General features: G+C 31.4%; 1 protein-coding gene across 6 annotated transcripts in view; it reads right to left on the bottom strand.

The window, feature by feature from the left end:
- Window positions 1-13,855, bottom strand: part of CSMD3 (CUB and Sushi multiple domains 3) — a 1,090,811-nt gene that overhangs the window by 629,373 nt on the left and 447,583 nt on the right. For 3 of the 6 annotated variants that reach the window (XM_074316364.1, XM_074316366.1, XM_074316367.1), the window contains 2 exons: window positions 12,327-12,404; window positions 5,682-5,769 (listed from right to left, as the gene is read on the bottom strand). In XM_074316364.1, the coding sequence (XP_074172465.1) occupies window positions 5,682-5,769; window positions 12,327-12,404 (166 nt within the window). The remainder of the gene's footprint in view (window positions 1-5,681; window positions 5,770-12,326; window positions 12,405-13,855) is intronic. The other 3 variants (XM_074316365.1, XM_074316369.1, XM_074316370.1) reach the window with 1 other exon arrangement.

Raw genomic sequence — 13,855 nt, 5'->3', positions numbered from 1 at the left:
TGGAACACAATGGGAACTTTCGGAAAGACACCCAGCATGCTACATAACACACAGATGTTGAGATTAACAATATTTTACCTCCCTAGAAGTTAACCAATAAAAGCTACACATTGGCCTGATTCGGGGCTCAGTCCTTGAGGCTTGAGACCCTTGGACCCACTTGCACCCTATTCTTGACTACTGTCTCTTCTTAGCCCTGTGCCGCCCTTCTCGCTTCCCACAGCTCCTGTCGTGCTGGACGCGACACTTTCTTGTCTAGCCAGGGGTGATCAATTTTATTAATCTTTTCAAAGAACCAGCTCCTTGTTGCATTAATTTTTCCTATTGTCTTTTGTTCTCTATTTCATTTAATTCTTCTCTAATTTTTATTATCCCCTTCCTTCTGCTGACTTTGGGTTTAATTTGTTTTTTAGTTTTCTAGTTATTTAAAATATAATGTTGGGTTGTTTATTTGGGATTTTTTTGTTTATTGAATAGGTCTGTAGTGATATAAATTTCCCTCTTACTACTGCTTTTGCCACATGCCAATAATTTTGATACAATGTATTTTCACTCTCATATGTTTCTATGTATATTTTGATCTCTATTTTTATTTCTTCTTTGACCCAATTGTTCTTTAATAGCACATTATCTAGTCTCCATGTATTCGTGATTTTTCCTGCTTTCTTTTTTGCAGCTGTTCTTCAATTTCAAAGCACTGTGGTCAGATAATATGTTTGGTATGGTTTCAATGTTCTCAAATTTTGCTGAGGATAGTTTAGGTTACGGTCCCAACATATGGCCTATCATTGAGAATGTTCCATGTGCACTAGAAAAGAATGTATAGTCTAGTGTTCTGGCATGAAATGCTCTGCAAATGTCAGTTATGTCCATTTGGTTAAACCTGTCATTTAAGGCTAATATTTCCTTATTGATTTTCAGTTTGTATGATCTATCCATAACTGTCAGTGGTGTATTTGAGTCCTGTACTACAGTTTTTGTTTATTTTGTCAGTTTCTCCCTTTAGTTCTGTTAGTAGTTGCTTTGAATAATTTAATGCTCCTTGATTGGGAGCATATATATTCATAAGTATTATGTATTTTTCCCTTTATCATTATGAAATGTCCATATTTGTCTCATTACTTTTTTTTCCCCCTAAACTCTGTTTCATCAGGTATAAGTATGGCTACATCCACTTTTCTCTGGATACCATCTGCTAGGAGTATCATTTTCCACTCTTCACTTTGAGACTATATATGTCTTTTTCAGGCAGCTTGTTTTTTTGCTTTTGTTTTTTTTTTTTTTTGTTTTGTTTTTTGTTTTTTGTTTGTTTAATCCAATCTGCTACTCTGTGCCTTTTTATTGGTGAGTTAAGTCCATTTACATGTAGGATGATTATTCTGCCTTCATATTTAAAGGATGACTTTTCAGGATATATTATTATTGCCTGGTAATTTCTCTTTCAATAGTTTGAAAATTTGATTCCACTCATTCCTAGCTTGCAGAGTTTCTGCTAAAAATTCTTTGTAGGTTACTGTCGTCTTTTCCTTGGTTGTCTTGATAATTTTTTTGTTATTAATTTTTGACAGCTTCAATATAATGTGCCTTAGAAATGGCCTGTTACAATTGAGGTAATTAGGTGTTATGTTTGCTTTTTGGATTGGAGGATCCAGTTCTTTCCACAGATTTGGAAAGTTCTCATTGACTATTTGTTTGAATATACTCTCTGTTCCCTTCCCCCTCTCTTCTCCTGATATACCCGTTATATTGCTCTTTCTGATGGAAACAGATAGTTCTCATAGAATTTTTTCATTTCTTTTAACTCTCAAGTCTCTGTCTTTTTCCATCTGCATTATTTTCAGATTTCTGTCTTTCATATCTCTAATTCTTTCCTCCCTCTGGTCAGCTCTATTTCCTAAGCTCGCTATTTCATTCTTTATCGCTTTTATTTTCTTCAGCTGCAGAACTTTGATTAGGTTCTTTTTTTGTTTGTTTGTTTTTAATGTCAATCTCTTTGGTAAATAATTTTTATTTCTTTTTATTTCTAAGTTCATTAAAGTGCATACCTAAGCTTTTCTGTATCTCACTGAGTGTCATGCGGGGAGCCCGGCGGGGTCTCTCCTCCCGCTCCCCACAAGAGAACGCAGGACATGGTGAAGCCAGAAAGGAACACCCACGGAGCCATAGATAGGGGAGTCATACCACTGTATTCTCGCTGGCGACTGGGTTGGAGAAACAGGAAACAGGAGCCACACAATTCTCAACCCTCACTGCACCACTTGCAGGCTCAGCCACCATCTTCTTGCTAGCCCCCATTTTTTGCTAGCATAGCCACAGCAGTTATATTAGTGGCCAGCAGTTCACTGGTTACAGTTGACGTCCAACTAGCCACAGCTGATGGCCATCCAATCACAGTTGATGGCCATTTACTACCTGAGCCAGCACCTTTCTATGTGTGGCTGAGAGCCTGGAAACTGCTTTCTGGGGCTCTGTCCCCACACTGAGTTTTTTCAGAATTGCAATATTTAGGTCTCTGTCATTTAAGTCACATATTTCCATGTCTTTAAGGTCATTTTCTGGAGATTTTTTATTTTCTTTCTCAGCTGCCTTGTTACCGTCATTATTCATGGCAATCAATGGATTATTTCTCTCCCTGGGCATCTACAGAAGTGAATTCAGAACATGTTGATATGAAGAGGTCTTTCTTTTGCTATCCAGTAGAAGTATTTTATTTTCTCTGTACTAGAGCATTTTATTTTCTCTTGAGCTGTTCCAGTTCCTCATGCGGTGGGAGATGTCCTGGGGAAGTGGGCTTCTTCTTTGTGATCATGTCTCATCTATCTCAGGGTCCTATCTCCATGGTGGGCGATGGAGTTCAGAGCCTTTGCAATCCCAGTGTTGCCGCTGCAACCAGATTCAGGGCTGTGCTCCTCCTCACCCTGGGTGCCCCCACTGAGATCAGTCTCAAAAGGTGGCGGTGGGGTGGGCTGATAGAGGCAGGAGGTATGTTTGTGGCTTTGTTCTCTTTTGAGTAATGGTGACTGCCAGATCAGATGCCTCTCCCCAGAGCTCCTCCCTTGTCACTGGAATTAGCAGCATGATTAGTGTGTCTTCCTCAGGAACTGTCTCTCCAGTTCTCAGAACTGTAGATATTCTGTTCTTTAATCGGATACTGCTACTGTTTTTCCTGGGGCCCATTGCTAACACTGGGAGGGTGTGGGGGAGGCAAGCTCTGAGAGGTTGGGGGAGTATTCACGGCCTCCATGGATTCGTTTTCCACCTGGCAGTGAAGGCTGTCAGACCTCAGTTGTCATACTTCTGCATTTGGTCTTCGCCCCAAGGTCTCTGCCATGACAGTGGGTTCAGCCATATTATATGCTCATCCCTCATGCAGAATTGCTGGGCCCACAGAGAGTGCACCTGCTGTCTTACTCCTCCCTTTTCCTGGGACTGCAGTGAGCTCTGGGCTGCATTGCTGGCCCGTCTCTGCATTTCTCCCTTACCTCCTCCCCTGTTCACCCTGATTCATCCACCTTCCGATGTGATGTTTCAATGTGCAGATCTCTCAGACATGTTTGTGTGTTGCATAGAGGATCTTTTGTTGAATGATAGATGCTCAAGCTGCTGTAACTTTAAGCAGCGTTTTCAAAGAGCGCCCCTTGTGCCACCATGTTTCTGACATCACCTACTTTTATTTTGTGATTCTAAAATACTTTTCTAAATTTGTGATTGTATCTGCATGTGCTCATTTAATGGTTTATTGTTGTTTCTGCTATTAAATTCTAAGAGCTATGGGACATGTACTATGTCTGTTTCTGTGTGTTTTATTTGTTCCCAGTATAACATCAGGCACATAATGGGCAAGCAATACATGCAGATAATGAACATATAAATATTCTCCTCTGAATTTCTCTTTCTGAATATACTTGATTATAATAATCCTTGAAGACTCAGTTTAATGTTAGCCTTCTGTGACCCTTATCTACTAACGCCAAAAAAGACTATACCTCCTCTTGGCTTCTGTAACATTTCATACATTCTTAAACTGTGATGACTATATTATATCTTAGTCTGACTGTGAGCTTCTTGATGGCTAACATCTATCATGATGCTTGAAACATGATTGAAAGATGATCTTCAGAATTGAAATCCACTACACTTGATGGTAATTTCTCACTGTATTATTTTTACATTAAGTCTATTTTCAATAAACCATAAATTTTGCAAATATAGTGGGGCAAAGCAAATATTAATATTATTAATAATAATCATGTTTTATATTATATCATACTATAATACCAGCTTACATGAGTATTTATTTTGTCTCAAGCTCTATGATTACTATCATGCATACATTATCTCATGTAATCTTCTCCTCAAACTTATGAGGTAAGTATTGTTAGCCTCATTTTTAGATCTGAGAAAATAAACTCTTAGAGAAGACAAGCTAGTTTATGACAAGGATGGAATATGAATAAAGTTTAGCTTCAAAGCATAATGTGATATAGTAATTGAAAGGTCAGATTTTAGATTCATGAAGTAATGAGTTCAAATCCCAGTTTGATCAAATTATTAGCTGGGTAAACTGAGCTTCAGTTTTCTCATTTCTGAAGTAGGGATGAAATAATAAATATGTGAGAGGATTTTACAATAAAGAAGACATGTAAATTACTTATCATTGTTTGGTCTATACAATATTATTTTTAATTACAGTGGTACCTTGGTTTTCAAACATCTCCGTTGACAAACATTTCGGTTTACGAACACTGTGAATTTTATGGATCTATAGTATCATTAGATAGTAAAATTCATGCTAAATTTGCAGTTTTCTGGGTTGATTTTAAAAGTCTGGAACAGATTAATCCATTTTGCTTTACTTTCTATTGGGAACCAGTGCTTTGGTTTTCGAACATTTCAGAACGTGAACAGTCTTCCAGAATGGATTATGTTCGAAAACTGAGGTACCACAGTATTGAGACTGAAAGATTTAGTTGAGTTGTAGTAAAGTTACTTAGGATCATTTACTATTTTATAGGAATTTTAAATACATTTCATTTGTAAAATGCTATAATCAGAGGACTGAAAATTCAATAATTTTTTTAAAGTTAATAATTATGTAAAATAAAGACTACCGGAGTATGCTGCATAAATTCTATAGGTTGTTAGTAAACCTAATTTAAAATTAATAAAATAGATAGTATTTTACAATGGAGATAAAATAGTCATGTTATGTTTACTTGTAAAAATACATATAAAATGTTTATGAAACATATGCAGGAAGGTTTCACAGGAAGTACCTCATTTGAAACTCACCATGACATGTGATAAATTTGATTTGTATGTTAGAGAAGAGCAAATTTAGGCAGACAGAATTGAGTGACTTATTCAAGATTAGACAATAATAAGCAGTAGAATTTGAATTCAAACTCATGTCTTTCACATCCAAATTGCATGAGTTTTCACTTAATACATGATAAGAAATTCATCATTTAAACTCTAAAAAGAGCCTTTATGAAGTTGATAGGTTATTTAAATTGACATTTTAAAATAATAAAATATTAATAGCAACACATCAATAGAATCTAGCTGCTACAGTTTTAAGTTGCCATGTATTTATGACAATAATATTAGTTATTTTTTAAATTCAAATTAAAATAAACTTTAACAAAATAAATAATAAAATAAACAATTTAAAATATTACCTAAAATCTGATCCAACTCTCTTCCCATTTTCTGGTTCACCAGGATCTGGACATAAATTGGAAGCTGTTTTAATACCTCCTTCATTTACTGTAACAACAGAAAAAAGAAAAAAGAAAACATATAGTTAGAAAATTAAGGATGCCATTAATTTAAAAATTATATAATATATTCTTGTAATTTGTTATTCTGATCACTATAGTTTAAATATGGGAAGTTAAAATATAATTGTATAACCCAGAAATGAAGACAGTAACATTTTTTCTATTTATAGACCTATAAAAATTAAGTTTAATGTTCATAATCAATGACATATTATTCTGAATATTAACATATCAATAACTAACACTTTTTTTGTAATTACCATAAAATTGTGAAATCTCTGGAAATGCATTCCCAAGGTATTAGTGCCAGACTTTCCTTTAATTACTGGCAGTAAAGAAGTTACCACCAGTTGTAACAGTGTCACCTGATATTTTGAAAGTTGCAGTTGAAAAAATAAGATCCTATGAAAAAATCTTTAAGGTTACTAGTACTTCTTATATGGTCTATACCAAAGCAAATTAGTCTGCCAATTTCAAAGTAAAACTATGGTGCAAATTATCAGACATGTCCTTGAATTTTGATATAATGGGGAAAACCAAAATAATGCTTATACTTTACAATCTAGTATAATACTTTCTGTATCTATGTTTTAGTTTGCCATTGTACACATTTTCAGCAGTTCTTCCAGAACACCCAGTTAATGAAAGATTAATTCCCAAGATAGATTTTTTAATGAATATTAAACTAGATAGTTCTGAAATATCTGAGTAATATAGTTTCACAAATTCAATTTTATAATAAACTGGAGAATAACTTCTATTTTTTCCTCTTCATCAATTTATCTGCTCTTTTTAAGAAAATAAATGTACCTGAATAGAGACTTCAGAAAGGAAAAAATATAAACCTTGCAATGGTCTTGTCTTACAATATGGATTAGACAAACCTGTAGAGCTTTATTTAAAGAATACCTACTTCTACCTCTAGACGTTACAATGTACTTACTCTAGGGTAAAACCCTGGGCATCATTTTTGTTAATTTGTTTGTTTTTGTTTTTTAATAATCCTCAAGGTGATTGTCATGTAAAGTCAATGTTGAGAATACTGGATCCCTGCATCATTTAGTTCAGACAGGTTAATGTGTTCAAACCGATTTATCAGATAGCAAGATAACTATCAGATGATGGCCCAACAGTCATGGTTCTAGTAAAGTTGCCAAAGTTTCAATTAGATATGAAATTTCACATTAGTGTCCTTTGTTCCATAAACATAACTTTCCTAAATATCCTCAATAATATTCTTATTGCCAATTTTGTTACATGGTCACTGATCCATGCAAAGTATGTGATATTTTTGTCCTTCTTATCCTGTTCACTTGCTATTTATTTCCTATTTATCTTTTGTTTTTATTATTTATTTATTTTTGGTTGTTTGTTTCTGGTTTGTTTGTTTTTGGCTATTCTCTTAATTTGTTAATATCACATGTAATAGGCAAATTCAAAGGCATCGACCCACAGTTATCCACATTTTTTATTTCCCTCATCATTTGAAAATCATGACCTCTTTGTTAATGATTTCCAATCTATGGTTTTGTCATCTTTTCAAAGTTCTTTTGTTGCTCCTTCAATGACTTACTAGATAAACTACAAAAATGTCCATTGTCATCTCATGTGCAGGCTCAAATGCAACCTAATCACTGATGTTTTGGTGATTCCATTATCATTCACCTCCAATCCATTTTGAGTACTAGAGGGTAAACTTCCTCAAACACAGTTTTTACCACTGTAAAGTCTCCTATGATTCTAGATTTCTAGCATATCAATTTTATTTCCCACTAGTCACCAAGATGCATCCATAACTCAAGTACAATGGATTCTTCACCATTCTGCAATTTTACTGGATTATTCTAATCCCCCTTTTTACATAACATAGACAATTTTATACATAATTTTCAAATTATTTTATTAATTATAAAAGAGGAGTTTCACATTCCTTAGTCATATATACAAGTATATTATATCTGTGATAAAAATACGAGAAAAACTTATTATTTTAATATACCCACAATTCCTAGATAGGAGTTAATAACTTCTCAGTAAATATACACCAGTTGTTTTATTAACAATACTTTGTATATTGTTTTCAATGAATTAAGTATTTTCTATTGGAAGCACTCTCTTTCCTGTATTTATATGGCTTTTATAAATTGTGTAGTATATCTTTTTATATTGTGATATTTTTAACATGGGATAGATAAAAGAAGTGGCATGATCTACACTTACCTATTTTATTACATTACAATGCATAACGCAGATTATAGGTTAATATAAAATGGTATATGTATACATTAAAAAATAAAAAATAATGAAATATTTTTTTTCCATCTCATAATCATTATTGCCTTAAAAAATAAGCTTAGGTTGATATGGATTTTTACAATCGCTAACATCTACATAGTACTAACTACCTGTCAGGAACTATTCTACATCTATGTTACATATATCAACTCATTTAATTTTCTCAACAATCTTAAGGGTAGCTATGATTATTATACACTTCCTAGGTAAGGAAACAGGTATGGAAAGGTTAAAAATGTTTCCAAAGTCGTATTCTTAGTTAATGCTTTAGTCTAGGCTTAAACCTTGGCAGATTGATTAAAAAAAATTATACTATTAACCCCTGAGCCCTACATCCTGTCCAGAAAGCTCGGCAAGACAAAATAGCGTCACTAATTGAAATTCAAAACATTTTCCAGATATTTTATTTTAAAATGCTTACCATATTTACAACTTTCATAGTTTTCACTTAATTAATCCTATTTTTTATGATTTTAATTGTCAAATTATCTTTGTCCATTTGGAAGTGTTCTTTAAAACACTTCCTTTGGACATCTCTAATACACGAAAGGCTTCCCAATTTAAACTGTGAAGATAAATGGAGAACTTCTCCATGACACATGTGTTTAATGTTCTTTAAATAAAAACATTTAAAATAAAAAAATAAAGAACAATGTGTATAATCTCTTAATTCTCTGATGTTTAGATATTTCATAATTGCCCATAGCTAGTGATGCTAAGACATTCAGATGAAGTTACTATTCGTTTAATCAGCTGCTTTCACCACATAATGCCATTCAAGCAAGTGGACAGAGTTATCACTTTTACCTCCTTCAATGTGAAAAGTAACTTGCAAAGTGATAAGAACATGAGTGTTCTTTAAAGTTTAATTACATGCACGGGGTGCTGTCTCATGAAATGATCATCACTACGAGGAATACCCTTTTGCTCTGATCTTTAAGGATATTATTATTATTAACACAACATGAGTCCTTTTCCCCACACATCAGTGGGAAAAAGATAGGGCAGAATTGATAGGATTTTAAAAACTGAATGAGTAAAATATGCTACAGGAATCTTAATTTACCACATTACTGTTAAGTTTTAGCTTGAAAACACTGCACTATTAGTCAACATCAAAATACAATACTATTATAAGCAAGTTATCTGAGTCTTCTGATATTACTTATTGCATAATCTACTTTAAAAAATAAAAATAAGTAGATTCTGACTAAAAGTCATTTCCACATTGTCTCATTTAGCCAGTTACATTGTTACCTTTCTTGGAATTTTTTTTTTTTTTTTTAGTATTAGATTTAAAGTGTTTATGCCACCTTATGAAATACAGTGCTTTTGGATATTGTCCTCAACTCAAAAATCATGGATAGAATATCATTTTATACTAACTTTATGTTCTACACAAAGTTGCCTATTAACTCATTTAGCTGCCAAATAAAATGTTGGGTCCTTGTGAGCTGAGACTGGACTTTACTCAATCATTTACCTTCTTAGTCTAGCATGGTGTTGCCCTAGAGAAGTAGCTCTAATAGAAGTGTGGAATGACTGGATAATATGAATGAAGGAAAGCATGGATTTGAAGAAGATGAAATTCAAAATAATTAAAAATATAAATTATGGGAAGCTCATAGTTTCTTTATAATTACACCTTAATTGTCCAAAAGAGCCTAGTAAAAAAGTTGGCAAGCTTTCTAAGTCCAATACTTAAAATTATAAACATGTGTTTTTATTTTTAAAATTTAAAAATCTTATTTTTTTCCCTTTCTTGGACAACCTTCCTTTTTGATGAAGAACAAGAAGGGATGGATAGAGGCTATTTTGAGGCTATTTTAATTTTATGTATGAAAATTGAGTAAAAGACTCAGAATTAGCCATTTAAACAACCAAATGCTTCCCGTGAAGACTTTGTGCAGCTTCCTTAATCTCTTAATTTGTTTTTTAGTTAAACTTTAAAGATGCTATTGGTGGAAGACATGCTTTGGTAATGTGTGTAGTTCATGTCCTCTACACTTATGCTCACTTCTGACAGTTTCAATAATAAAATTGTTTGATTTTCCAAAGATCACGAACTTTAAAATGTACATTTTTTTTTTAATTGGAAAGGTGTCAGATAAAAGTTGTCTCCTTTTAAAATTATTTGGCCTTGTTAAACAATGATATAAAGAAGACGAAGACCTGAATGCTTACTTGAAAATACATAAATAATGATAAAAATTAAAACTACATAACCCTTTTTTATAAACAACCATAGGCAATATATATTTTTTTAAATTATTAAATATTTGAGAAAAAATTGTAACAAATAAAATTTAAAATAATGTTGCCTTGTTATTTTATAACTATAAAAGTTGGCATAGTTTGTTTTGATTGAAAAGGGATTACTTATATTCAAAAAGAAAAAGAAAAAAGAAAAAGTACATTTAATCTCTTGCATCAAATTTTAAGGATAAATGCAAAATTTCTTTTGAAATTCTGAAGTAAATTAACTTTTTTTTTTTTTTTTGCTTCATGAATAATTTTTGTTTTGGGCCTGTTAATTTTCTCAACAATTTTAGAGTAAATATTCTTTAAGTAAAATACATTTTTCTAAAAATCCAGGTTATTCAATTCTTGATCACCCTCATAACCCCTGTACAAAACAATGAAAATAACGTATATACCCACTAAGGCAATATTCCAAGCATACTGAGTTACATACATCTTAATGCCTTGATAAATAATACATATTTTGGTATAAATAGTTTGAATTTCCTAGGACATCTGAAAGTATGAAGCATGCAGCATATGAAATAACATTAGTGTGGTCAAGATGAGGAAAGGGTGAAACAGTCATAGCTTATAATTCCACTTAGAATTCCAAATTAATATATTGGCCAGACAAAATATTAGACATAAAGGTGGTGAAACTATTATTTATGTCTGTAAACAGTTAACTTTTATTTCATGTTGTCATGATGAAATTTGGTATTTTACAATAGTTTCATCCAACTTTTTCCTATGTATATTTTCTATTGTAGGAAAGATACCTTTCTTTCCAAAACGTTTCAAATAATTAATATGGGCAAAATATTGTAACATTATTATTTGCTCTATAAACTGACATATCAATCCTGAAAATATGTTTTTAATGCAAAAAAATATAACAAGAAATCAAAGGAACTATTTAGAACTTTCCAAACAGGTAACAAACTTTGATCAACAATTTCCAATGATACCTGCTATTTTTGGTTTAGTATTCTCAGATCTAACTAAATGTAAAAATCGCATTTTAAAAGTATGACACTAATTTTTTTTTTAATAATATATAAGCTCAAATTTGTTTCTTAATAAGTGATGTAATTGCTCAATTTGTGTCATTTACTGTTATATATACAAGTCAATAAAATATTCTTCTGATATAGCTATAAGGAATGACTTTTGTTAAATAAATAATTATAAACTCATTTCATCAGATAATTTGGAATTGAATAAAAGTAACAATGGTAAAAATGCACTCTAGTCAAAAATACCATGTTGCTTAGAGTAACCGATCCATTTACTATTAATATGTCATTTCAGAAGTCAGATGTTGTATCATGAATGACTTCTTTCAAAACTGATGTGTATTTGTGTGAACAGCAGGCAGGAAATTCTACAAACTGCTATTGATTTATACTATAAAAATGCATACCTCTCCTAGATTTTGTATTTTATGTTTGTTTATGGTAATATAAATGAATGCACTAATTCAGTGTCTCTTAATCAGATTTGGATGAACTTCATAATTACTTCACAAAAGACTACTGATTTAAAAGGTTTGTATATTTGAACTCAAGAATATCTTTCTTCCTTAAAGAAAAGCTTGCTGATACAATATTTTTTCTTTAGAAAAATAATTATGCTGAAATTTAGATATATTCAAACAAAAATCCTACAAGGGACCACTAATTTGAGGTATTTCACTCATTTATTTATTTTTTTAATCTCAAATCCTAGAATTACAAAATTAGAATGTTATCAACACACTAGATCAAAAGAGGTTTTTTAAACGTTGAAATAATCTGAGCTTGGAAGTTTACCATATTAATCCATTAACTCAATACACATTTAAATACAAAATAATACTGAATAATAATCATGCGTGTTATATAGATATTAATGCAGTTAATTTGGTAAATATACAAACAGTTTTATAAAACACACATAAACAACACAGACATCACAAACTTCACTCTTGCACTAGAGAAAGTAACAAAAAAGGAGTACACTCACAGATAGAAAACTTGTTGCTGTTGTCTTTCCCTGGAAACAATTTAAATCCTCTAGATTTAAAATCTATGGCCTTTTTCACTAGTTAAGAAAACAAACAAAAACATGTATCAGGATATACAATTTTAAAATGAAATTCAAGTTAACAAATTTTGTTAGCATGGATTTATGCAAGTTAAATAAACTTTTCTTAAGCTTGATGTAGGGTACCCAGAAGAAAATTTGAAAAAAGAAAAATTAGCAATATAATCACTAAGGAGTAAAATACTAAGCAGCAAAGAGGGATTTTAAGTGTTCAATAGGGAGACTCCTGCATATATATGTGTAGGTACTTTTTAATATTATCCAAGGTTTTATATGAGAGCAAAGCATTAACACTTTATCATAAACCATTTGAATTCATCAAATATTATGGAATAAATTAAACTAGAAAAATTAAAATACTGAGACAGAAAAGTGGAAAGAATTTAAGGAACTTGGTCTTTAAAATGAACTAATATATTCTCTTCAGGTAATTTAGTGTAACTGAAATATTAGGACACATTTAATAAAATGGCATAATAGGAAAAAAATTAAATACATTTGAACATTTCTGCTAATAACATTCTCCTTTCAGTCATTACTTTTGTCAGTATGATTCATGTCAGTCCATACATATTGTATAAAATTTATAAAAATGAATTACAACTATTCAGAGTTCATCTAAATATCTTGCTATTATGTTTGAGATGATGATTTTGAAAATCAGTATTATAAGACAGTGGCATAATTCATTGTGCAGTATATTAAAATGGATATGACTGTATTTGCCTAAAAATAAGAAATTCAGTGAGGTAACCGGAAAGCATTTTTAAAAACTTCTCAAGTATTTTTGGAGGAAGGAAAAGAAGTATCATTTTAAGTATTAATTATTTGATTAACTACAATTGCTATGTCATTTTTAAAAGTAATAAAGAACAGTACAAAAGACTATTTTATTTAAAATTTTAATGCCACCAAGTTAAATAAAGAAAATGAATTTAATTGAAACCCCCACTAAGTAAAACAATGTTATGCATTTTGATCTAATGAGATATTTAAATATAAACTATTTTCTTTTTAAAAAACATCATGAACCAAAATGCAAAAGGGATATAGTTAACTTCAGTTATAATTTAGAATTTTTTACATATTGCTTTTTATGAGTTTTAAAGGTAAGGATGATAAGCTGAAACAGTAGGCAATTAGGTTTTATTCATGCCATGAATTTGAAAAAAAGCAAAACTACTTTTTTCCCATTTATTTTTCTGAAATTTCATTGTTTGAAATGGATTTTTGTACAAAGATTTTGTATTCTGCAACTTCACTTATTTGTTCATTGTTTGTAATAGTTTTTGGTGGAATCTTTAGGGGTTTTTTTTTACATAAAGAATCACGTTGTCTGTAAAAAGTGATAATTTGACTTCATTCCCAATTTGGATGCCTTTTCTTTCTCTTACCTGACTACTTTTTGTTGGTTAAAAATGATCATGTTACTAATTGTCATTTGCCAT

The sequence above is a fragment of the Rhinolophus sinicus genome, linkage group LG12 (genome assembly GCF_036562045.2).
Source record: "Rhinolophus sinicus isolate RSC01 linkage group LG12, ASM3656204v1, whole genome shotgun sequence".
In the NCBI taxonomy this organism is placed as follows: Eukaryota; Metazoa; Chordata; class Mammalia; order Chiroptera; family Rhinolophidae; genus Rhinolophus; species Rhinolophus sinicus.
This window is presented reverse-complemented; position numbering and strand designations above follow the sequence as displayed.